This window comes from Haliotis rubra, unplaced genomic scaffold, assembly GCF_003918875.1.
Source record: "Haliotis rubra isolate DU_JTF1 unplaced genomic scaffold, ASM391887v1 Scf28, whole genome shotgun sequence".
Classification (NCBI taxonomy): domain Eukaryota; kingdom Metazoa; phylum Mollusca; class Gastropoda; order Lepetellida; family Haliotidae; genus Haliotis; species Haliotis rubra.
In genome coordinates, this window is record NW_025766891.1 from 1,345,025 (window position 1) to 1,372,939 (window position 27,915).

A 27,915-nucleotide genomic window follows, 5' to 3' on the forward strand; every position below is an offset into this window, starting at 1 on the left:
AAGCAGTGCGACCCCACCCTTTGGGGAGAAGGTGGGGCAGGGGCAGAAGGTGGGAGGGGGTTTAAGAGACAGCAGTTCAGTTATCAAATTTCGTCACGATATTGCTGAAATATTGCCGATGTGACGTTAAATAATAACTCACTCACTCAGTTATCAAATTACCGGTACGCTGGGGCGAGCGTAGTCTCTCGTACAGACCCTGAAGCAAATATATCCAAGAAAGCCCACGCAAGTCTAGAAAAGTCTAGATTTCCACAGCTTCAGGTGTCTGAAAATGAAGAAAGTCTCAGGGCTCCATTTCATTATATATTTATTTTTTACTATGAACTTTTTTTTCAGTAAAATATGTTCATTCCAGAGACTTAGTCTAGGGCGAGCGCAGATACTCGACTTAAAAAGTAGCATTCGTGACCAACGCGTGTTATTCCGGGACAAGCCGAATAGCGAGGTTACGGAAAGGGACGAGTGGTGACGAATGAGAAAGTAGCATTCAGCATATTCTGTTTGTTTGTTTATTGTTTAGTGTGTATCGCAAAATCTAGCTGTATGATGGTGGAGGTTTGTATATAATCGAGCGAGGGCATGATGAGACTAACAACTAGTCTCTGAAATGAACATATTTTACTGAAAAAAGTTCATAGTAAAAAAAAAAAAATATATAATGAAAAGGAGCCCTGAGACTTCTTCGAACTCTAGACTTGCCACATTTTCTAGACTTGCGTGGGCTTTCTTGCATATATTTGCTTCAGGGTCTGTACGACAGACTAGGGCATGATCATCGGCCAAGGCAACAGGAACCTGCCCACACGATCTCATGTATCGACTTAAGTGAGTGAGTTTAGTTTTACGCCGCTTTTGGCAATATTCCAACATTTTCACAGCGGGAGACACCAGAAATGGGGTTCACACATTTTATCGTATGAGGAATCGAACCCGGGTCTCCGGCGTGAATCTTTCACCACTAGGCTACCCCACCGCCCGAGTCGACTTAAGACAAGCATGGGTTGCTGAAGACCAGTACAAACCAGATCTTCATTGGGAACCTCGCAACTGAATCATCTGGCGATTCATAACCAATTAAAAAAAGTACGAAGCTCAAATACTTCGCATGTAACATATGACAACCCGCGAACACCCGTGTTAGAATTTGTCTAAGAATATTTACAGTCCTCCGTTATTTAGATGGAATATTGCTGAGGGCAGCGTTAAACAACAATCTAACAACTAGGGCTGCGCAATATAACAGGTTTACCAGTATTTACCGGTTCAGACATGAAAACTATACGTATTGCGATACGCTGATCGAAAACCGGTATTTTGACATGCATTCGGAAAACTTCGTAACACCCGGAAATCTTCGTATATTTCCGTTTTATAAATTGTTCCTTTCCTTTTTTTTATTTGTGCCTAATATTATTTACATTTGTATTTTGTCATGATTAAAAGTTTGTATTAAAGCTTAATCAAGCATGGTGATTTTGTTGTGTTTTTGCTTTATAAATCAAGCATTAACTCGATTATAAGTAGTTTTTTTGTTAAAAAAGAACTTCTTGCAATATATTGCAATACATATCGCAATATATGCTTTCGCATCGCAATATATCGCAATATGAAAATTCTCTGCAATACCCAGCCCTACTAACAACACAGTTTACGCTTGTTTCAATACCTTTTCAGGTTTGCTTTAAACAAAGTGTGTGTGTGTAGTGGGGGGATGCATACCCCTTCACAGCCCCCTCCCCATCTGGGATCTCTTGAGGTTACATACGGATCGCAGTTTGAAAAACAGACCCGTGTTAATTTCTTTCGAGGAATGTCGCCAAAGGTGTAACAATGTAAAACAGCTGAAGTGGTGATATTAATCAAACGTATGTTTCAGAATTCGTAATAGTGCTTGACAGGAGGATTTACATTATTTATGACAGAACACTGAAAACAAAATGAAAAAAGGTGCATTAAAAACTCCTGTGAATGACAGGAGGGTGAGATGCATAACATGAAATCACGATGAAAGTGCCGTTATGTCGACGCGCCCATATGCTTCCAAACTGTTCATGTTAAACGCAATCTGCACCGTCTCACTGTGACAAGCGTCGCAGTCGTAATTGACAGGAATGTATGTCAAGCCTGAGATATCTTCGTCAAGGAAAACCTTCAGACAGTCAAGTCATATTTGGAACATGCATCCCCCCAAAAAACAAGCACGTTGTATATGTTTCACGGGAGACCCTTTGTCATGTAAGGCCAACCATGTTTTTTATGTTTCTCAGCTCCCATCTCAACTAGGAAGAGAGCAGGTTGACCAAATATACATATACGAGTTGAAATATAAAAAATATGCTTTCACTAATTGTGTATTATTTTATTAGAATTCCAAAATGAAGATCACTTGGTAATAGTCTTTAAATTAATATTTGATGTGGATTGAATCACATAGCTTTTAAAACTGTTTTTCGTTTATATTGAGATGAAGACAGATCAGACCTTTTTATTAATGTGCGTGTTCGAGTAAGAGTGTTTTGTTGATTAGAAGGAAATGTAAAACAGGAAATCTTTTGATATTATACGTCGGGAGAAGGGAAACACAGAAATAAATATGGACAGCCTATGTGTAGAAGAAGACGTTTTCGTCTAGTCCCGACTGTGACAGAAACGTCTTATGACGTGTTAAATGTACTTTTACAAATATTTTAAGAATGTTGCAATAGCGTGAAGCTTTAGGAGAGCAGATCTGCTGTCAAATGTTTTGTTTTCAAGCGAAACGTCACTTACAGTAGTTGAAATGTCTAACATAATATTTCAGAAATTTCATGACTGAAATAGCAATCCTTTGGCCTAAAACACTATAAGTCATAGATTTGCGCCCCGTACCTGTACCAGGATCCGCAAAAGTACTTTCTATTTTAGTCCTAGATTTCTGTGTTCAATACCTGAGGATTTTAAAATGTGTACCTCAAACTGCTAAACTCATTCTTACATTGATTTTTGATTTACCTCCCTTAGCCTTTCCGGGATCCTCTTGGGAGGTTCCTGTTATTGTCCTTGGTTTAAAGAAGCAATAATCATGGGCTTAAAGGAGTTATAATGTCGAAGCCTTCATATATGATTTAAATTTCTACCTTCCTTCTCTGAGCTGACTCGCTGTGGTGTTTTGGAAACATTGTTCCGAGCACTATTAAACACAACCGGCTCACATTCTCCGTGAGGTCAGTCACTCGGATTGGTTCGTGTCATGGTGACTACAGTCAGCTGAAATAATAGGTATGACCTTTACCTCTTTTGAGTACACCCGTGAAGGTCCGGGTTAGAATATTGATCTTCAGTAACCCATGCTTTTCATAAGAGGCGACTAACGGGACCGGGTGGTCAGGCTTGCTGACTTGGTTGACACATGTCATCGGTTCCCCATTGCGCAGATCGATGCTCATGCTGTTGATCACTGGATTATCTGGTCCAGACTCGATTATTTACAGACCGCCGCCATATAGCTGGAATATTGGTGAGTGCGGCGTATAAAGGCACTCACTCATTCTTTTGAGTAGTATATGTCAGAACAAGTCCAGCGTCCTTGGAGGTCAAATACCTCTCTATATACCCTGTTTGTTTCGTTTGTTTGTTGTTTAACGCCGCACTCAGCAATATCCTAGCTATATGGTGGCAGTCTGTAAATAATCAAGTCTGGAACAGGCAATCCAGTGATCAACAGCATGAGCATTGATCTACGCAATTGGGATACGATGACGTGTGTCAACCAAGTCAGCGAGCGTGACCACCCGATCCCGTTAGTCGCCTCTTACGACAAGCATGGGCTACTGAAGAATAATCAATTAAAACCCGGATCTTCACGGGATTTTACCCAATTACAATATTATCAAAGAGGTGTTATATTAGTTTTACATAAACACTTATACAACAGTTTATCCCATCCCAATACATTAAACACGATGTATATATATATTTATAAGGGTGTGAGTGCGTACATGCAGCGTAACAGGTCATATGCCAGGATCATAAATAAATTTAATGACTAGGACATTGGGCGCACCTATGCCGCTAAATACGTGCTGCAGGGGATGCGGAACAGAGATTAAATGATAGTCTAAGTACATCTGGTACATCCACATTAGGATGGACGTCAGTAGTGACCCTGACACAGTGAAAGCTGAGTGGCCAAGCACGCGGAAATATCATCACCATGTCTCGGGGGCGGGGACAGCACACGTGGGTGTAGACACGAAGGCGATGGGTTAGTCTAAGCCACAGTTCCTGAACCATATTGTTTTCCTTTCCGCCACGCCCTTACTGAAATGCTATAGTTTTGATGAAGCAAGTCTAGATATCCCTTGGAATCTTCTATCTCACTTGGGCTCGTTTCCAGTTCAAATGCTGTTTTATTCTTATGAAAACAAATTTAAAAATTGTTTTAGAGAATACGCGTCAATTCTGGCGAAGAGTGTACAGAGTCATTTATTTAATATATCAGGGGCCTGTGGTGTAAACTCCTGGAAGTGAAAGACATTTCGTCATTGGACCACCACAGATTGATTGTTAGCTCGTTTAGATATCAAGAAATGTATGGCTTTTCTTTCGACGGCGTATTTCATATCAGCACTTTCTGCTATAATAACCCTTTGTGGATCTGAGATCATCAGGAACGTCATGACAAATAGCCAACGCAAAGAGCTCGTGATACGAATAAACATACTCACAAAAGAACTAAAATGAAAGATCTATTTGTTTAAAGAGAGAATTTTATGTCATAAAAATCTACTCATCCTGACGAAGCATGGCCATCTTTCAGAAAGCCATGTCATATTCTTTAACTCTTTTATTCAAACTCACTGGTGCAATCGCCAAAATAAACATCAGTACAAAACATTTCTTTAAAGTTTTGTATGCCACATAATTGATATATGGGATTTTTTTAAATGACGAATCATTTTTATGCGAGTCTTATAGTGTTTTTCATTTGTCAGGCAACAAGCACTTATTGTGTATATTGTATGAGTGACGAGTGCTACCAGTAAGGGAGGACATGCTTCCCCTTTTCGCGATCATTTTCAGGATTTTCGGTGATCCATTCGTATACGATGTACATTTTTCATGGCTGTTCTGCCTTGCACCAGCAGAATCTGTTCCGACGGGTTATGGAGACAAGATGGCGATGACGTTTTGTCTTTTTAAACAGAATGGTGGTAGGGGGATAAAATGTTTTAGGCATTCGAAACATTTTCAAAATAAAATGCATTAGAATGCAAAATGATGATAATAGAAAAATAAACATCAATTACTATGGTTAGGGTTATGACGAATCATATTTGACCGAAAATCAGTCACGTGCTCAACTTAAACACGTGCAGACAAGGGTGTACCACCAGTTGATTAATTGAATGCTCTGTCAATGTTTAAGATTGTCAGTTTTGTCAGAGGTATTGTCAACTGATTGATGACACACGAACAATACCTGAGCAGTGTCAGGAGAGGTCTCCCTGTATATTAATTGTTGAAAGACACATTCAGGCTGAACTGAGAGTAATAGGATTATTAAGAACAGGTGACATATAAAAAGGTGTGGTGTTTTTTTCTGTCACTTTTCACGAGGTTATAATATAATTTATTTGCAATGTGAGTCATCAATTTAGGCAACTGTTTTTTTTTTTTTTATTCCTGTCGTATTACCAAAAGATATTTACGTCAGCTGTAGGTACGGTACAAGAAATAAAGTGATGCACAAAAGAAAGTACACACCTGGTGCATTTGGATTACTTTCCAAAAAGCGACGTAAATGTTTTGAATATAGTTTGTACAGTGATATATAAGTCACAGACATTCCTAATATGTTGCCAAAACACCACAGATATCGTGCCCAATTGCGAAGTTGCCAGTCAAAATCACAACACTTTTCAAATAATCCCAAAACACCAGGTGTGTACTTTCTTTCGTACGTCAGTATAGTAATTTCGGAATAAGAATTGTTGTGATCCTTAATTTGAATAGTATTGGTTGTTATGAAGTATTATGAAAATAGATACAAAGGTTAATTCGAGTGTTATTACTTTATGTTTCCATTTTTTTTTAATTACGTATTCACGAAATAAAAGAAGTTGTTATGCCAAATATGTTAATTATGTGGCTTTCCTCGTTACAATCAATGTGAATATCCCCCTCCATTTCATGATATATTCCTGCTTGACAACGGTTTGAATCGAAACGTCCACATCACGAAATAAAACAAGTTGTTATCCTTGTAGTTTGTCAATATCCAAGTACATGCACTGTTAATTTTAAACAACGACATGTTCAAAACAAATTCCCTAGTTAGACCGGTTATCCAAACTTTGAAACTCTATACGCTTTGCGTGGTCAAAAGACATCTACATTAACATCGAGCTTCTTATTTCGGTTGGTAACCTAGAAACAATATTTGAATCTCGCATTCATACACAGTCGTGAGAAACGAGATATTTCTCTAACTTGCCTAAAGTCCCTGATGGTTGTTGTCAAGGTCATCTGAAGGTGAGACACATGGATTACCTTATCAGCGGTTGTACAAAGGGAATTTACCTGTCGTATATCATGCTAACAATCATTGCCTATCAATGAACATTACCGCCCAGCCATTAGGTCTGTAACGCTGATGGCGAGCTGTGACAGCTGTCTATTCGGTTACGTCACCGTGACGACTGTTACGGGGTATTGGGGAGCTTAACAAGTTAATCTGCTGTCTGAAGCTTGTTAACAGATTCGTCGAGAGTGGTCTTGGCGTATTTCAGAACGAACTGGTTATGAAATTAGCTGCTGTCGGATATGTTCTACTAAAAGGTTCATGAATGGCCCCATGTTAACATACCGATTTACGTCCCGTAGCAGTGTGGGGATCCGCAAGATGTTCATCGACAAGCCATACGATTATTCCGACCAGGTGTCTTTAAGCTCCGAATTCGTACCGCCCAATTACAATATTGTCATGTTTCGGAAAGTTGTTCACGTCTATTCTGAATAACAGATTAGCCAATTTTCTTAATATTAACAATATTCTAAGTCCTGCCCAGGCAGGATCCAGGAAAGGTTTTTCGGTATCAGACAATCTCTTTGTCATACATATACTTACAGAAATATTAAAATTAAACAAAAAGAAGTTATACTGTGTCTTCATCGATTTTACAAAGGCGTTTGACACTGTTTGGCGTATTGGCCTGTGGCATAAGATGGTCAGAAACGGAATAAATGGAACATTTCTTAATCTAACAAAGAACATGTATCATGACATCAAGTCCGCCGTTATGCTTGACAATAATATATCAAATACATTTCAGTGTTACTCCGGTGTTAGACAGGGAGAAAATTTATCGCCATTATTGTTCTCTATATTCATAAACGACATAGAAAGTTTTCTACATGCAAACAACTGTGAAGGTGTTGATCTCCAATGTAATGAAGATATAGATACATTGTGTCTGCTAAAACTGATAATATTATTATACGCTGATGATGCTGTTCTTTTTAGTGAAGACCAAGTTGAATTGCAAAAATCATTAGATACATTTCAGCAATATTGTTCCACACGGAAATTACACGTAAATCTCGCAAAAACAAAAGTGCTCATTTTGGTAGCGGACCTGCGACCAAATCCAAAAATATATTCGTGTATCAAAACCAAAACATAGAAATAGTCGACGTGTACAATTATCTTGGAATCAAACTTCACAGGAATGGTAGATATATAATTACAATCAAATCACTAGTTGAGAGTGCAACAAAAGCCATGTATGCTTTATTGAAAAAAGCCCGGAATATAAATTTACCACTAGATTGTATTTTAACAGGTTTTGACACTATGATCGTACCTATTATGATATATGGATCCGGAATTTGGGGATTTGAAAACTTACTGACTATTGAAAGACTACACCTTAAATTCCTTAAACTAATTTCGTCCTTAAGAAACTCAACTCCAAACTTTGCTCTCTATGGTGAATTTGGTAGAGAGCCAATATATATTAAAATATACAAACGAGTAATAACCTTTTGGCATAAGATCGCTACTTGTACCAGTACTTTGAAACTCTCCAGTACACTGTACAATTATATCCAAGTTAATGTCCCCGATATGTTAGATCGACTGAGATGGTTTTCATTTGTTAAAAAAATTCTTAATGATTGCAGGTTAAACGAAATATATGATAACCCTTCCACTTGCACCAACACGTGGCTAGCCTCAACAGTAGAACAGATACTCAAGGACCAAAATTTACAAAATTGGAGAAGTTCCGTCGAACAAAGTTCCAAGGGATTTTATTACAAATATTATAAACAGGATTTATCTTTTGAACCGTACCTTTATATGCCAAAATCAATTTACATGCCTATTCTTAAATTTAGAACTAGCAACCATTATCTACCTGTTGAAACTGGCCGGTGGACAAATACTCCAAGAAATGATCGTTTATGTAAATTATGTAACTCACCCGCTGTCGGTGATGAGTTTCACTATCTTTTCAGGTGTCAAACTCTTCACCAACAGCGGCAGCTGTACATACCTCAGTATGTCAATACCTGGCCCAACCTTTATACACTCAAAAGATTACTTTGTTCAAAGAAAGCTAAATATGTGAAACACTTGTCAAAATTTATTAAATGTATCAATAGAAGTTTAGATGTAAATACATGTAATTAAATGTTTGTATCATTCTCTAATGACACCCTTGTATATATGAATATGTATGTACATGTATATTGTATTGTACATTATCCTGCCTCAATTATATCTCTCCGATGCCATCTTGGTGTATATGTGTATATAATGTTTTTCCAGTTCACTCATGTACCGCCGTTGGTGGAAGTTGAGAAAATAAAAACCTTCGAACCTTCGACAGCTGTCTATTCGGTTACGTCACCGTGACGACTGTTACGGGTCATTGGGGAGCTTAACAAGTTAATCTGCTGTCTGAAGCTTGTTAACAGATTCGTCGAGAGTGGTCTTGGCGTATTTCAGACCGAACTGGTTATGAAATTAACTGCTGTCGGATATGTTCTACTAAAAGGTTCATGAATGGCCCCATGTTAACATACCGATTTACGTCCCGTAGTAGTGTGGGGATCAGCAACATGTCCATCGACAAGCCATACGATTATTCCGACCAGGTGTCTTTAAGCTAACACCTGGTGTCACGAATGATTTTCGGTGGTCCGTTAAAATAAACTCCACCGCAAGTTTCCCTAACGCTTAATGGTATTTACCACGGCAGATAATCGATATAGGCCGTTATACATATAGATTTTCATGCATGATTGAATTGTGTTTAATTGTGTTTAACGCTGATTTGAGTCCATCTACAGCATCACATGTCAGCTGGATGGCTGGGAGGGGGCGTGCGTGGGGTGGGTGGGGTGGGAGTGAAACTGATGCAGGTCTAATTAACACTTTGTTTTAAGCTACAGGCATGAGTATCATAAGTAAGGGTCTTACTTTGAGCGAAACTGAAATTCTAACCTCGTATCACAAGATTCCAATAAGCAAAGTGTCGAAACTCTAGATCCGTCAGTGGATTATGTCACTTTTATTAATCATTTAACCGTTTCTGTTTTTAACAAAAAAAGAAAGAAAAAAAACCAACTCCCTGAAACACATGTTATTTTATATAAGGATACTATTATATGTTTATTTACTTACCTCGTGTCTCAGAAACATTATGCCTGGGCGTTTCCGTTTACATTTAAAAGACTACTGTACATATACAAAGCTTGGGTAACTTATGACAGAAGTGCTGTGACAGTTCATAAGAAGCCTTGCTTGAAATGTTATTCATTTGTATTACGCAGCATACATTTGCGCGTCTCCCCAAAAAAACTTAGTTCACGCATGACAAAAAAATATGACAAATGTCTTGGGTCGGTTTAGCGGTAATCGTATGCATAACGTGCCCGAGTGATGTCCCTTGTAGACGACGTGTTAAGTTAATGCGCGAGACTGACAGGTAGAATGTTCCTAGTGACGTGGCGTTTATATCATAGAAATATTCAGCCAACACCTTCGCCTGTTTTACGTATACTACTCAAAAGAAATATAAAGACTTCCTGATGATATGATATCAACAGTATAAATAGGAATAACTCGGTGACCCCTAACGTCTTGTGAGTAGTGTAACTAAGACACCGGATTTAATTTGTTTCTGGATTTGCATTTGGAATTTTTTTTAAAAAAAGGTTTGTCATAATTTATGTCGTTTTTGACCCAATCTGGGACAAGAGTGTTGTTGATTTAAGAGGTTGTTTTTGTTTAGCAAAGAGATTGTGAAATGGCCTTGAACAAATTGCCAAACCCAGCAAATTTGATTCATTGTTCAAAAACTATTTCGTATGTCTGTTAAACCCATTGTGATTTACATCAACATAACAGTAAGCTTGGACCGTTATTATTAAGTTAGAGTTAGGACTGTCGCAAGTGGCACCCAGTGGATCGGGTGGCCAGGCTGGAATAATGTGTTGGGTGCGTGTCAGCATAACCCTAGCTCATGATATTAGCCACTGGTTTGTCTAGTCCAAATGTGATTACATACATGTCACGGTCAGGTAGGTGGAAAATCGCTGAATGAGGCGAACAAACAAACAAACCGCAATTTCTCAATGAGGACAATGTCTCTGTTCCTCACGGAGCACTATTGTAGTTTGTCACACCTGGATGCGCAGTCCAGGATTAAAGGACAGAATCATACCAACACGATCCCTGAAGATCCGGGTTAGAATGAACCTTCAGTAACCCATGCTTGTCGTAAGAGGCGACTAACGGGATCGGGTGGTCAGGCTCGCTGTCTTGGTTGACACATGTCATCGTATCCCAGTTGCGTAGATCGATGCTCATGCTGTTGATCACTGGATTATCTGGTCCAGACTCGATTATTTACAGACCGCCGCCATATAGCTTGAATATTGCTGCGTGTCGCGTAGAGCTAAACGCACTCACTCACTCATACCAACACATGCTGACATACGGTACTTGTTGTTACCCCGCCTGCTGGACGTCTGGACAACTCGGGTTCCTTACACCTTGTCTGAGTTGAATATCTATATTACACTGTTGTATGGTATCACTGTGGGCTAGCACTACAAACCAGCATTAACAGGACTAGGATACCCACGCACACGCGCGTGTACACGCGCACGCACGCACGCACGTGCACATACGCGCACAGGTATTTACGACATATTACCGTCATATTTCATCCTATAAATTTATTCCATACTTAACGCAGCTCTTAATGTCTTATTTTCAATGTCGCATATATATATTTTTGGTTATTTCGCGAGGCTTAGGAACAAAAGAATATATGACCCGAGCTGAATAGATTGTTTACAGGTAAAGATCTCATTAGATTCATATATATATATACTGCCTATGCAAATTGAATTGAAAACTAAAAGCCTTAGGATAGCCATATATTCGCAACCTGTCACATGCCAAGAAACAAAGCTAAAGCGACAAAAAATACCCACAGACCATTTCAAGTTGCCCACAAAGATTTCATTGACGGCATAAGTGTCAAATGTAGGCGTTGATCCGTTTTGTACAAGGAAACAGCTTCAAAGAACAGGCTATTGACATATAGAGATGTTAAACAACTAACATAAACCATTTATATTTATGGAAAAAGACGTGGGTTATATACGACCTTGTCACGACAAGATAGTTATACCATAAGTGGGTGTGTCCATCTGTTCACTGAATGCAGTCAAGTGCGCTTGAAAAAAACACATGATGTATTGAGCAATGTGGTTCTGCTTACTCGTTCGGGGATCGATCAATGTTTTTATCTTTTTTTTAAACAGATAAATAAATTAAAGTCTCTGCGATGAAGTCGCAACACTCAGAAATAACGCCAGGCCATACATCAAGAAGGGATGTCGGTTTTTTAAACCTCTCTGTCAGTAGCCGAGGGTGTACGGTTAATCTGATACGTCATGTTTGAGGTAATAAAACTGACAAAGGGTTTGTACCAAGCAGGATGGCGATAACCAGTGAATTATCTAAATGTTTCGTAATTTATGCTATATTGGACTATCGATAGAAAATGTTGGCTTTATTCCACCAATATCATACAATATTACTTCACAGTATGCTATACCTCAGTAAACTGCGCAGACACTTAGTGTGGGGTGGGGCTTTTGGGTTTGAGGGTGGTGGTGGATGGATGGATGGGGTGGGGAGGGGGCAGGTGTACCATGTGCAATGTGCAATATATATATACATCATTTGTACAAAAATATCTTTAGTATAAATATTAACATAACAAGTGTATCATATATATCATCATTTATTAAAGGTTACAAAAATATCTTGAGAGATAGAAGAGAGAGAGATAGACAGAGAGAGAGAGATTGAGAGAGAAGAGTTTAGAGAGAGAGAGAGAGAGAGTAGAGAGAAGAGAGAGAGAGAGAGAGAGTCAGAGAGAGAGAGAGAGAGAGAGAGAGAGAGAGAGAGAGAGGTGCCTGTATTCGATCATGAAAGTATCATGAGTATTTCAGGTTATTGCAGATTAGAATTACGTAATTGTTACACTATCTTTTATTGATGTCACCGTTTATTGGAGATGTATTTGATTCGAGCACACAAGCTGTTGCAATGAATATTCAGTTATCTAATTTCACAGATTCACATCGGAAATTTTTGTTGCAATGTCGCAGTCAAACACATTGAAACTTTTCTTTGCTAATGCTTTTAAGGAAAATGTTCTCTCAAGGGAAACTCTCTCAAGGGACCAAGGCTATCGGTTTATGGATTGTTGCTTCCATTAATTAAATACGACCTGCCGGTGTGGTACAAATCCAACATTCGCCCTTGTTATTATTATTATTTAAATCACTGTCAGGCCACATATCAGGGCGCGTTGGTCCCATGTGTAGCGCACAGGCTACGAAACTGGGTCCCGATCACTACGCCATTCGTAAGCCAATGGTAATGGTTCCGACCGAACGCTTTGTGGATCTGGACCCTGAAATTTAAAATGCTGGTCGCTGCGAGTAGGGGTGACTGTGTTTGGCAAACTTGACAATAGAATCTATGTTCGAAACATGACTCTGTCCACTCAGCACTGAATGGGTACCCGGTAGGATGAGATGGTGATGTAATCTGTTGACACTGTAGCTCCTCATACGGCAGTTTAGTTACTTACTCCCCACGGACATGATATATAGTTCGAGTGCAAATTGATTCATTTTAATTATTATTGATATGATTAAACTGTAATCAAGAGCTTGTCTAGCCTGCTTGCAGGTGTAAACTATAGAAATTCTCTAAAATATTTGCATCTGAATTTCCTCAGAAAAGAGCAACGTTCGGAAGCTGCCAGGATGTTACGTTATAATATATGCATTAATAATAATAAAACAGATAAGTATGACACCAAACTGAACTTGATTGTTACTGTGTAGTACTCACCGTTGTCCTGTTTGCATCCCAGAACGCCGGTGATCCCGGCTGCACGGACTGAGATCTTGGACGCTGGCTTGCGCCAAACTGTTTCACCCACGATGGTGACTCCGCCATCCCTGATGCTGCTGCTGTCGACTTATCTGGTTTCTACATCCATGCCGTAGATGATATCCTTGTACACGCTGTTTCACAAAGTCCACACAGGGTCACTGAGGGACAAGCACTGATGAAGAGCTATACGCCAAGACACGCCTGTTACCAGAATAACTTTTTTTGACAGGTGCCTCGTATATTTCCGACAAAATAAGAGATCCGAAAATGTCTCAAGGTGAAGTTTGTACGAAGGATGAAATGTGTGTATAATTCACTCTCGTATTGTGGCGACAACGCGATAAACATCCAGTCAAGATAACTTGTCTTTATCACACAGCTTGATGCACGTTAAACAGGGGTATAATTGTACGTTGTATAGTACAGCGTTGTATAGCGATCGGCTGTCGTGTCACGTAGTGTCATCAATCCTGAGCAGACGACTGCACCTGAAGCAGACGATATTCGGAGCACCCGGTTCTGAACTGAGCCTATAGTTGTTCCTCAAAGGTCAATATTTCACTGAAATAGCTTCCAATGAATATCACTTGCATTCGTGGTTCATGTGCACGAAGAATAAAAAGTTGTCCAAATCGGAAGAACGACATAAACTGTATCCTCTTTCACCGGCAGTTGGATCCCTCCGCCAAACAGCAGACGTGTCTTTGTGGAGCAGCGGAGAGACAGCAAGCAATGTCGGATGACATTAATTTAACAATCACCAAACCCTACCTCAACATGAGTCCCTGCGACAGCTGATGATCACTCAAAATGTTCACCAGGAGCAACAGGCTGCCGATAGGCTCAACGTCTCCCCTCAACGCCTGTGACGAGAATGACTGTGACTTCATATTACGTCGCCTCGGGCGGTGCGTGGAATGTGCGCTCCTATCTACGATAGTTTGACAGTAAAATCTCTTTATGGTGGTTCCCGTCACGCTCAAAGGGCTGTGACGGAATAACGCTGAGCACTTTAATGTGGGCATGGGTCCTCGCCCTAATTCAACATGGCAGAGTTGGTAAATGAAATTCCACGATACACATTATATATCATGAATGAAATTTGTACAAGACCGCGAGGAGCGGTGCAACAAACAACATAGTGAAAATATGAACTTGATTCATCCTAGTATTCGACTATATCCCTGGCTCAGGAGATAGACTCTCTGTCCGGTGACCTGAGAGCCGGGGTTCGATCCTCATCCGAGCATACCAAAGGACGTTATTGTATGGTACAGTCCGTTTGGCTCAAAAGCGGACCGATGAATTGCAATCTAACTCGAAAACTAATAAACAGAACATACTCAATGAAACGCTGATCATAATCAAAACATCATACCCACTCTGTGAGGTTTTTGCAGAATTTTTGTCCAAAAATAATAATGTTGTTAAACAAATGATCATTAAAATATTAACACAGTTACCTGTTTGTTACGAGGGAGGAGTGCAGAGAAAGGAACAGACAAGTGTTCGAGAAGCACGTTCACAGACAAAGTTATTTATTTATTAACCTGTGCTGTGCCGCCTCCATCCGTTCTGCAAAAACCTCACAGAGTGGGTATGATGTTTTGATTATGATCAGCGTTTCATTGAGTATGTTCTGTTTATTAGTTTTCAAGTTAGATTACAATTCATCTGTCCGCTTTTGAGCCAAACGGACTGTTTTTGTACGTGTTACCCTGCCTCATGCTTGGTATTAAACAAGGGTAAAACAAGGACTAACCGACTCAGGAGTAGTGGGGCCAGGACTATAAGGCATTACTGTTTGTCTGTTCCTTATCGCCGCACTCAGCAATATTCCAGCTATATGGCGAGAGTTTGTAAATAATCGAGTCTGGACCAGACAATTCAGTGATTGACTTCATGAGCATCGATCTACGTAATTGCGATGTCAACCAAGTCAGCGAACCTGACTACCCGATCCCGTTAGTTGCCTCTTACGACAAGTATGGATTACTGAAGATCAATCCAACCCGGATGTTCACGGGTATATTTGTCTGGATATTAGTTCACAACAAACACACACACGTGCAAGCGCGTTGCTTTCAGAAGGTACCCGAATTCATCAACGAATGGACAGAATGCTGACTGGAGTATTTCACATCAAAATCAATTTCTTCACTCAGTGTAAATCTATACTGTTGATGAACTGTCTTTATGAGCAGTTGAATTTACTTTGCTTTAAATTTCAAAAGTCATAATTCATTTCTTGCCTTGAGCGAAATATTTGATAAACAGTGTAATATCCAGCTTTCAAACGGTTACGTTCATTCTCATCAGCGTGATGTATGGTGACATGTTCATCACACATTTGAAACATCTTAAATATTTTTAATGATTTCTTGAATGTTTGTATATTCCAAAAGATCTACATGGCAAAATCACTTCAGTCTGATGGCCTAGAGGGCAGGTGATCCCACGCCCTCTCCCTTTATCCCACCGTTGATCGATCTCACAAAATACAAAAATACCGAATTATAAGATATAATGATATATATTTTCACACATTAAGATATTATGCACACATGTTTGTTCGTGACAAGAATGAAATATGTAACGATATATATTTTCAGATATTAAGATATTATGCACAGGTTTGATTGTGACAAGAATGAAATATGTAACGATATATATTTTCAGATACTAAGATATTATGCACAGGTTTGATCGTGACAAGAATGAAATATGTAACGATATATATTTTCAGATACTAAGATATTATGCACAGGTTTGATTGTGACAAGAATGAAATATTTAACGATATATATTTTCAGATGTTAAGATATTATGCACACGTTTGATCGTGACAAGAATGAAATATTTAACGATATATATTTTCAGATATTAAGATATTATGTACTATCATGAATTTGATTCTCTATTTCCGGGTTAAATTATATTTTAATTGCATCTTTTACCAGACAGAAACGTTTCAAATCAATATTATGAAATGTCATTTGGACTCAAGCTGATTGGGCATATGATTGTTAATGAGTGAAGAAACATATTTTGTTAATACCACAATTCGGCAACCTATGTCTTAAAGGTGTTTTGGTGAACATGGCCTCAGATTTAACATATATTATAATACGTTGTATTGTCTCTTCCTTTCTTTGACAGTTTATGTTTATTATAGGAAATATAACATGTTTTAACATGTATACTCGTTTACACAACACATTTCGTAGAACAAACGTACCGGTATATATATATTCTTCGTCTACGGCGCATGGTGTGGATTGTGGTTACATATCATTAGTTCATTGACAAATTCAAGTACTACTTGAATTACAGAAATTTGCAAAATTCATCTTCGAGTGGTACTGATAAAAGATGGAATTCCACAGCCTCGCATGGTTGCGCTCTCAAGACTTACGACGTCATCATGTGTGCGTAGATGTCACGCGTTACGGTGATCGGTGTAGATAACATGTTAGCCGGTCACGTACGTGACGTAATGGTCAGATAAAGACGTATAATATACATACAGTTGCAAATGTCCGATAGCTGGGTCTGATAAAACAATTCCAGTAGGTGACCGGTTCGTGTAGAACATGAATGCGAACGTTCTTAACTCTGCACAGAGTTTTACCATGTTATACCATTGTTGATAATTAAGTGATCGGCGGAAATTCTGGAAGAGACGAAAGGTGGAATTGCCTTTCAATATTATTAAGTATATTCAATAAGTCTGTTATATTATATTCTCAGTACTTGTGAAAAAATAGTAAATATTTTCACATATATTATTGTACGTCATATATTATTTTCACTGGAGCTCATAGAAATGGGGGCGGTGGGGTAGCCTAATAGTTAAAGCGTTGGCTCGTCACGCCGAAGACCCGGGTAGGAATCCCCACATGGGCACAATGTGTGAAGCCCATTTCTGGTGTCCCCCGCCGTGATATTGCTGGAATATTGCTAAAAGCGGCGTAAAAACCAAACTCAGTCAGTCAGTCATAGAAATGCAAGGATATAACTGAAGCTGAGTGCAAGTGCACTCGTTACTGGTTAGACTAATATACGGCCCTGGTACACCACTGGATACTTACTCTGTCCTAGGATTGTTTTTAGAGACAACAACGATCTTGTCTCCCTCGTCGCCACGCCCACCCCTCACCCAGATGATTTAAAACAAAGTGAACCCCACCCCACCCCAAGCCCCGACATCATGTAAATGTTATGATAACCTGCGTAATAACCTTAGCCTTTCCCTTTACAATGCACAGGGGTCTAAGATTTCTTTATTAAATTGTTAACTGAAAATAACCCAAAAAATATTAAATGTATTTGTACTGTAATTAGAACCATGTATTTTAGACGTCAATTATTTCTGTGATTTTATGATAGTGTTTCATAAGCCAAAAAATGGCTGGTTGTTAAGATTTTTACTTATGCTATAATCATGATTTTATACTGTATTCTGAACTTGTGACACTTTAATAAACTATTTCTGTCTGTCATCATGAGTTGACCCAGTTGACTGTCAGCAGGGGTGCAGGGTACTTTTCGACCTTCAACCCCCCACCCCTGCCTCCATCATTACAAACCCACCCATGTGGATCTGTCATAGCTGGTGTGCTACAAGTGACAAGCGACACGCTTCAGTTTGTGAATTAAACATCAATGATTTGGCAAATTTACAGTTACAATATTTCATAAATGAAACAATCAACATAAGTGGTGGGTATATATTTTTCAACTGTCAGTTTCACACAACACGGAAGATATCCAACGCTTCATTATTACAAAACACACAATAAAGAAATAAACCTTTCTAATCCGATCAAAACCCATCATACAATTTGTTGCAAAGATGTCGTAAAAACGTCACATTTTGATTAAGAAAACGATTGCCTATTATTTTCAGAAGATAATGAGACACGGTGAATTGTTTTCTCCCCTGCCTCACCCCCGGGCCCCAAGACGCCCAACCCCAGGGCAGAGTGCGGTAATATGGCAGCTAGATCTTCTCTGTACTATCTAAATGAGAGGTGGTCCGTGAGACTCTCCACATAACATCTCGTCATCTCGCTAATCACGTGTACAGATACCACGTGCCCAGAAGACATCACCCTTCCTGTCACGCATGCGTTGTTCAGAATCGACCGTTGTATGCTGGCTGCACATGTACTCGTTATTGGTCAGCCTCACACACGGTCCCGGTACAGTACTGGTGACGCTTCTTTGCTTACACTGTCCGGGATTGTACATCACACAAACTGACCCCCTGTGATGAATGTAGGTATACAGTATAGGACTGTGTATTGGTAAATAAATTGTATTGCAACATATTGCGATTCAGGTACCCGTATTGCGATATAGTGGGAACTAAAGCGTTTGACAGTGAGTGACACTATTTGTGCTTGCCAAGCCTACTTTCTACATTGTAAGTCTTACTGACTGACTGAGTTTGGTTTTACGCCGCTTTTAGCAATATTCCAGCAACATCACGCGGGGGACACCAGAAATGGGCTTCACACATTGTACCCATGTGTTGATTCGAACCCGGGTCTTCGGCGTGACGAGCCAACGCTTCAACCACTAGGCTACCCCACCGCCCCTTGTAAGTCTTAAAGATGTATGGTATGGTTATGATAACAGCAGTCTAGCAATTAGGCTGCATAGTCAGGGATTCTATTTTCATTTTTATACAATGTATTATGTTACAGTATGCAGTTTTGTCATTGAATAACGAAGGAAAACACTAGTTGTGAATGAAAGTCTGTGTATATATTTATATACACCATAAAGATAATCACAAAAACTTCATATATGTTACTTACCCAATATACCGGTTCTCAGAAAAACTGTCGCAATACGTATCGTTTGAATAGACTATGGCGATATACCGGTAATACCGTGCAGTCCTTATACAGTATACATGTAATACATTGATACCACAAGAGGCGGTAGGGAAGCCTAGTGGTTAAACCGTTCGCTAGTCACACCGAAGACCCGGGTTCGATTCTCAACATAAGTACAATGTGTGAAGCCCATTTCTAGTGTCCCCCACCGTGATATACCTGGAATATTGCTAAATAGGGCGTAAAGCTAAACTCACTCACTCACCCCATTGATACCATGAAATTAAGGAGAATTATACCACAACAATCATTTTGAGATATCAGCTATTTAAAATTTTCATTTTCAATGCCTGAATGAAGTTACTTTTAATCGTATCCATTCCATTCAGTAACTAACTGTTAATTGTTTATATATTATCCACTCTGTATGTTTGGGAAAGGAGATTATATAACTTGTAATCTATATTATAAGTGTTCCGTTCGGTGTACCTCGGTGTGTGTAATAGTTAAGATACCAGAGAGAACTATGAGCCAGTTACATCAATATAGAACACAGACACATTGTATTGAAACATTAATTTAAGCAATAAGGCGTCTCATAAGAATATACCGATCTGCCTGACTGGATTAATCACTGTTATTAATCACATTTCATTTTGAATGCCACAATGAACCAAACCTTGTAATATGTAGACTGACATTACAAAAGAAATGTACCCGCTGTTTGTGATTTTCTTATAAATTAAGACAACGTAAATATTTCTCACGTGTTTTGATTATGATTTACAAATCACAAACATTGGGTATTTGTTGCCAAAACACTTCTTGCTGTTTTGCTGAAGCGCAAGTGCGTGTTATAGACCAACTTCGATTGAGATTGTTAGTGGAAAACCTGTTAAAGGTACACTTGAAAACATCCGTGGAGCGAGAACGAGCCACTTGGAAGTTGCAGATGCGGGTTTCGAACATACATATTGTCAGAACGTTCAGCTGTGGAAGGCTTCAACCAGGCTGACCATACATCTGGCAGTCCCAAAACTGGAAGACCGAGAGTGACAACCAGCTACATGACCTCACATCACCTGCGCATGTCGCCATCTGCGCAACCGGATGCTCGCAGTGACGTCATCAGCATCAACAGCGTCTGGTCGCCATGATGAGGTTACTGCGTGCTGTCGGCATCCGGCCCTGTCGACTATCTCGGGGCTTGTCAGGAACCCGTCAGCTTCAAATAAATCGTCCACGATGGACGAGGAACGTGAGGCGCCGGCAAAGTTGCATTTTGGTACGATATCAGAGTAGATCCAGGTATTGAACTTCTAAATATATTTAATGATCGACATTCATAAGGATGTTTACGGTTTGGGTCTGTATGACTTCGTGGTGTCAATGTATGCATCGCAAGGGCTCGTTATTGTCAGTGTGTGTAACCAACCTACTCCAAGCCCGTAGAAAACACACACACACACACACAGACCAACTTACTCCAAGCCTGTACAAAACAACCACACACACATAGAGAGACACCAACCTACTCCAAGAGAGAGAGAGACCAGAGAGAGAGAGAGAGAGAGAGAGAGAGAGAGAGAGAGAGAGAAAGAGAGAGAGAGAGAGAGCAACCTACTCCATGCCTGTACGAAACAACCACACATACACAGAGACGCCAGACTACTCTAAGCCCGAACAAAACACACACACACACACACACACACACACACACACACACAGAGAGAGAGAGAGAGAGAGAACGTACTGTCTGGTTGCTCAGTGTCACGTTGGTGTGCTAAACATGTGAACAATCTACATAAACCAAAATTTTAAAAATTAATGTTTCTATCAACCACCGATAACCCTCGGCAGAATATTTTACCTGGCGCGAAATTGACTCAGTACGTTCAGATCTATCACCACAAGTGTCTCTCTGTATTAACTTGACGAGAATTCGTTTCAAGAAACCCGCGTGACCAACAAGGAACCCCATATATGTCATGTCACATTCGCCGAGAGAATTGGCGACAAAAAACTGAATTCACGGCTGTAATCATTTCTGAACACAGACGTTTATAGTATTCTACGTAAAAAAACCATGACAGCACATACTATTTATAACCTTTATTACCCGGCACGGGCTATTTATTAAATGTAGTATCAAATATTCAATTCGGTAAAGTTTCAGTGCGATATACAGCACCTCCGCTCACTGTCCACACAGACGTTATGTTAAAGTAAAGTTATGTTAATTTGTGTAATTAACTATCCCCACAACAGCTATTGCATGGACATGTGCGCACAGTCTAGTCTTAAAGCAGCAGGGCCAGTTTGGTAGCCTAGTGGTTAAAGCGTTCGCTCGTCAGGCCAAAGATCCGGGTTCGATTCCATACATGTTACTGTGTGATAAACATTTCTGGTGTCCTCTACCGCAATATTGCTAGAATGTTGCTAAAAGGGGCGTAAGACTATATTGACTCAGCCCCTTAAAGCGGGAACAATATACAAAATGAGCAGCGTAAGCAGGTTTCCGACTACAGAAAGCCGAAAAGCTAACTCCAGTTCTGTGCAAGACGGTACCAGCTTGAAATCTCTTCAACACATTCGTCAAAGGTCATCGTGTTAAAAAGAAGACGCCTCCAAATCTTATGGCAAATTTCAGTTATCAGATGGATGTGCATTTAACGAAAACGTACACAAGATCATCCAATCACAGCAGCTGTTAGATGATTCTATCTGCACGGAAGGGTACAGAAACTGCTTATAGAACAACTGGTTCTGATTTGGTGGTGTATTACCAGTACCACCAGAAATTATTGAGAATTTAAGATTGTAAATTTTTTGTCACTCATTATCCACGTATTAAATGTGAATATTAGCAGAACATTATTCCAGATTCAAAGACAGGTGAACAGTTAGTATTTTGTCAAGTCACGGGCAGCAAGGCAGGCTTCAATGCGGCAGGGCATACTACTGATCAAAGAAGTTAGAAAGTCGTGGTCCATGCTGTCCCAATATCGGACCACCTCTTCTTTCATTTCAGCAATATTTGTCAGATTTTTCTTATTGATACTTTCCTTCATAAGTCCCCAAACATTTTCTGTTGGATTTAGGTCAGGGCAAGAGCTTGGCCAATCTAATAATGTCCCATTTTGGGTCCGAAACCAGGCCTGTGAATGCTTTGAACGATGTTTTGGGTCGTTGTCCTGCTGGAAAATCCAAAAATGTCCATAGAACACGTGAGCAGATTAAAGTAAATGTCCCTCGAGAATATCTGTGTACCGCTCACTGTTCATATTCCCTTCACATGCACAGAGGGGCGTTGCCCCTAACACAGATATGCCACCCCACACGTTAAATTTCGGACTGTACTTTGGGCGCTGATACAAACTTTAGGTTTTTCAGTTTGTTTGGTCCACAATTTCAGTGTATTAGGAAACAGCCACACAGAACTTTCATCTGAGAAAATCACATTGTCCCAGGTAAAATTTCTATGCTGTAAGCACCAGTTCAACCTTCGCTCCTTTTGTTCAGGTTTCATGATCGGTGATGGAATTTCTCGACTTTTCTGCCGACCCATTGCATGCAGCTCAGTTCTAATTGTCTCCATACAGACAGCCACAGTTCCTCTATCAATCATATCCAACCTTAAGTTTTCTAAACTCCTTCGTTTGTTTTTAGAAACAAGAATACCAAGCTGCCTCCTGTCACCGACAGTCAATTTTCTGGGCCTACCTGCGCCTCCCTGGTGCTCAATGCAATATCCATTTGCAATATTTTTCAAAACACGATAAACAGTGGACAAAGGGATGCCAGTTCTACTTAAAATCACTTTAGCTGATCTGATGTCCTTGTTATAATACTCTAAAATCAACTTCCTCTTCTCTAAATCATCCATACTGAGGATCACTGAAAATGTCGTCTGCTAGCAAGTAAACAAAGGGGGATAACTCTTCACAAACTAATGAAAAAAGGAATAAAGGAGTTGTCTCTCTTGAATGAAACCAGGCACTTGATAGCTGGTCAAGGTTGTTTATACTAGAAATCCAATTAAACATATTCCTAAAATTCTCAATAATTTCTGGTCATACTATACCTATTGGAGCTAGCGCTAGGAACGGCATGTCCACAATGAACATATGGTGGCGAACGCCTCCAGTGCATTATTCGTGTGTGTTGTTTAACGCCATACTCAGCAGTGTTCAAGTTAATATGATGGCAGTCTCCATAATATTAAGTCTGGACCAGCAAGTCCATCGATTTACGTCATGAGCGTCGATTTACAAAATTGGTTTACATGCGTCGACTACGTCAGCGAGCCTGACCCCTTTTACCGAAAGTCGTCTCTTACGACAAGCATGGGTTGCTGAAAACCATTCTGACGATGGGTTCCAAGGCAACAGAATGTCCATGTGATACAAGGCATAGTCCCGCATGACAACCAGGGTATGATGGCAGTATCGTTCAGTAAGCTGCAATGTACAATGAAACCAACTTGGAGCCCATGAATGAGTGTTTTATTGGTGTCATATTAACTGATCGAAGTTCATTTTTTAAATTGCTATGGCAATTGTGTTAGCCTTGCGCCTGGCAATATATTGAAAGATATGAGGAGAACAATTTCATCATTTATTTAGTTAGATCGCCCTGTATACAGGAAATCAGAAGACATGAACATGATATCGTATCCTTTTTAGCTGAAATGTTAAGTCACCATCTATGTGAGTGAGTGAGTGAGTGAGTATGGTTTTACGCCGCTTTTTATCAATATTCCAGCAAAAACACGGCCGTGGACACCCGAAATGGGCTTCACACATTGTACCCATGTGGGGAATCGAACCCGGGTCTTGACGAGCGAACGCATGAGCATTGATCTACGCAATTGAGATACGATGATATGTGCCAACCAAGTCAACGAGCCTGACCACCTGATCCCGTTAGTCGCCTCTTACGACAAGCATGGGTTACTGAAGATCAATTCTAACCCGTACCCGTACCCGTACACGGGTTTATGAGGTCTATAAGGTTTGATAGTATCAACTAGGTAGCATCACTTTATATAGAAACAGTGAATGAGTGAGTTTAGTTTTAGGTCGACGACCAGTATAGGATACTGAGGTTCAATTCTAACCCGAATCTTCACGGGTTTCGTCAAGATGAGGTGAAGGACATCGTTACCATACTAATTCGTGTGTAGTGAAGAAGACGATCTACCTCAATGCATCCCCTTGCCATGGACCAATTATTACCAAGCACATTTTGTTGTAATGTGTTGATTGTGACAATCAGACAATGTTTTACCATGGTGTTCCCATATCATCTGCACTTTCGAACCACGTTTCTGCATATCTTTAAAATACAATCTCTGACAACACCCCCTTATTGTTTGTAACACACTATAAAACAAAAGACATTTCTCGCCGGGAATGGCTGAACAATTCTTAATATTTTTTTTTATTTGGCCCTAGGGCTGAACAATTCTTGATTTGGTGATAGGCATTATTCACTCACTGACTCTCTGGACCAGAAAATCCAGTGATCAACAACATGAGCATCGATTTACACAGTTGGGATACGATGCTATCAAGCAGATACATACCTAATACATATATATAATCAAAACAAAGAGTTAATAATATGCAGCGAACTATGAACTGAATCACGCGTGGAGCGGTTGGTCTGAATGACATGAAGGCTACGATATTTTTAGCTAAATCGCAAATACAAAAATCAACTAATGTAGCCTTTGATGCTTTTCATATACATAGAATTTGTGTTATCTACTTAAATCGTCACACGGATGGAACATTTTTAAAAAGAAAACGCATTCGGTACTAGGGCTGCGCAATATAACCGGTTTACCGGTATTTACCGGTTCAGACATGAAAACGATACGTATTGCGATACGCTAATCGAAAACCGGTATTTTGACATGCATTCGGAAAACTTCGTAATAATCGAAAATCTTCGGACATTTCCGTTTTGTTTTTCACACAGACAATGGTGTACTGATGATGATGGTGGTGATTGATGATGATTGTGATAAATCGTGATGTTTGTGGCAATGGTGTGGTGATGATGGTGATGAAGATGTTGATGATTGTGGCAATTGTGGTGATTGTAATGGTGGTGGGAATGATCGTGGTGAAAATTACACTTAACTGGATTGTGAGGTTTGAAGTTGTGTTCTTAATATTTGTTCAAGCGTTTGTCAGTGTTTTGGATATGAATGTTTTAAATATTTACTCAGTAAGGACCAGTGATCTCTGATATCTCCTGACCAGGTCAAATTGCTGTCTAAAATCGCAATCTAGTAACCACTGTGTTGATGTTAAATTGTTCCTTTCCTTGTTTCATCTGTGCCAAATATTATTTCCGTTTTTATTTTGTCATGATTAAAATATTTTATTAAAGCATATTCAAGCATAGTGATATTTTTTGCTTTAGAAATCAAGCATTAACTCGATTATAAATAGTTATTTGTTAAAAAAACTTATAATATGTAATATGTCTCAATGCCTATCGCAATATATGCTTTCGCACCGCAGTGTATCGCAATATGAAAATTCTCTGCAATACCCACCGCTATTTGGTACTTATAACCCATTTTCTTCTTCCCCTTTTTATATGTTTTTTTGTTGAAAATGAGACACAATTAATAGGTATTTAAAGGTGGAATATGTAATATAGATATCAATTCAATTCAATTCAATTCTTTATTCTCATAAACCACCTTGGTGGTACAAGAGCATATATTGTAAACATATATACAAATACAAATTCAAATTCAAGATGGAAGTAAACAACATATTAACATTTTTTTCTGACAAGAGATGATAGATGTAGGATATATTTTGATAGATTTACTATGTCTCGAGATGTTTTTACAGATAATATTTTCGTGAACTTTGTTTCATTATGAAAAGAGGTTAGATGGGAGGGTAAATATTGTTTCCTCAAAGTATCTAATGCATTGCAATGACAAATATAGTGGTATTCATCTGCGATGCTTTTAGAAGTGCATAGTTGACATGTTCTCTCGTCCCTTGGAATATTATACCAGCGGCCCGTCTCAATAGGTAAACTATGGTTACATGCTCTAAATCTTAATAATGGTAAAGAAATGCGTTTTGGAAGGAGGAGATATACATCAAAATTGGGAAATGGCTTTAGGTGCTGATAGTGTATACCCTTGGGACTAGAAATAATGTCATTGTGCCAGTTTTCGATAAATTGATCTTTAAGAATCTGTTCAACTTTTGAGACCAGCCACTGGGTAGTACAAATTGAGGGATTTTCAAAAAACCTACGAGAGTCCAGTATTGTCTAATATATTTTTAACACTGTCAGAGTGTTATGTAACCACGTTATTTATTGTCAAACCGTGTTGCAGTTGTATTACATCGTTTCTGTTAAGATTCAGTAGAAGGCAGAGGTGAGATTGATACTATATTTAGAATAGACTCGTCTGGCAAGTTCCAGAGCAGTCAGAATAATTCAAAGTATTACACCAAAAGTTACAGAACAGAAAATTCGTGAAGCTATATATAATTGAGTGAAACTATGTATAAAGGCGGCACACTCTTGCCGCGATCAACTCTCATTTCAGCTCAGATCAAGACGTGCATTTGAATGAAGATCACTTTTCACCCCGGATTCCCACCTTGGGCCTATTTTGGAAGCTTAACCACTCTTGCTATTATGTGAATATTATCATCGTTGTATTTATTGCTATAATCATTGCTTTTTATTGTATTTCCGTCGTATTCGTACTGCTCTTGAATTTGTATTGCCGCTCTGTTTTGTGATGATAATGTAAATCTTTTGTTTTAGAAGACGATTATCAGTTCTGTCGCATTTCTTTGTTTCCCATCGAATTCGTTTACTCACAACAGTTTTGTTTTGAACTTTAAATTTGAAGAGCTCCAGGGTTGTTTTCAGCCTAACTACGTATAACGTACCCGTGAAGATCCGGGGTAGAATAGGTCTTCAGCAACCCATTCTTGTCATAAAAGGTGACTATGCTTGTCGTAAAAGGCGACTAACGGGATCGGGTGGTTAGGCTCGCTGACTTGGTTGACACATGTCATCGGTTCCCAATTGCGCAGATCGATGCTCATGCTGTTGATCACTGGATTGTCTGGTCCAGACTCGATTATTTACAGACCGCCGCCATATAGCTGGAATAATGCTGAGTGCGGCGTTAAACTAAACTCACTCACTCACTACGTATAACGTTGTAATTGGTCAAATCCAGTTGTCAAGTGTATACTGATGGCAGACAGTTACATTTGTTAATGCATTGTTACAACAAAGGCAGTGTACCGTGTCACCTAGGCATTCCCATCGTCTGTACGTCATCTGCTCAATCATCTGCTCCAGGAACTGTGGTACATGTACAAGAAGAGGCTGTCTGTGTGTTAACTCACGCGTGGGATATGATCAGGAGTCATACATATGCTATGCGAATGAGTCATGTCAAAGATGTTATCTTGACTAGGGTGCACGTATTTACATATCAGAGTCATCTTTTAATATTGCTGAAGTATTCAGTATACTGAACATCATTAGAAACGCACCACCCATATAATACATGGGTGC

At 39.4% G+C, this 27,915-nt stretch overlaps 1 protein-coding gene across 1 annotated transcript in view; it reads right to left on the reverse strand.

Moving 5' to 3' along the window:
* LOC124281123 overlaps positions 1-14,244 on the reverse strand; it is a 34,660-nt gene extending 20,416 nt beyond the window's left edge. Inside the window, exon 1 of the mRNA XM_046717139.1 lies at positions 13,436-14,244. Coding sequence (XP_046573095.1) covers positions 13,436-13,543 — 108 coding nt within the window. The 5' untranslated portion in view covers positions 13,544-14,244. The remainder of the gene's footprint in view (positions 1-13,435) is intronic.
* Positions 14,245-27,915: the final 13,671 nt, after the last annotated feature.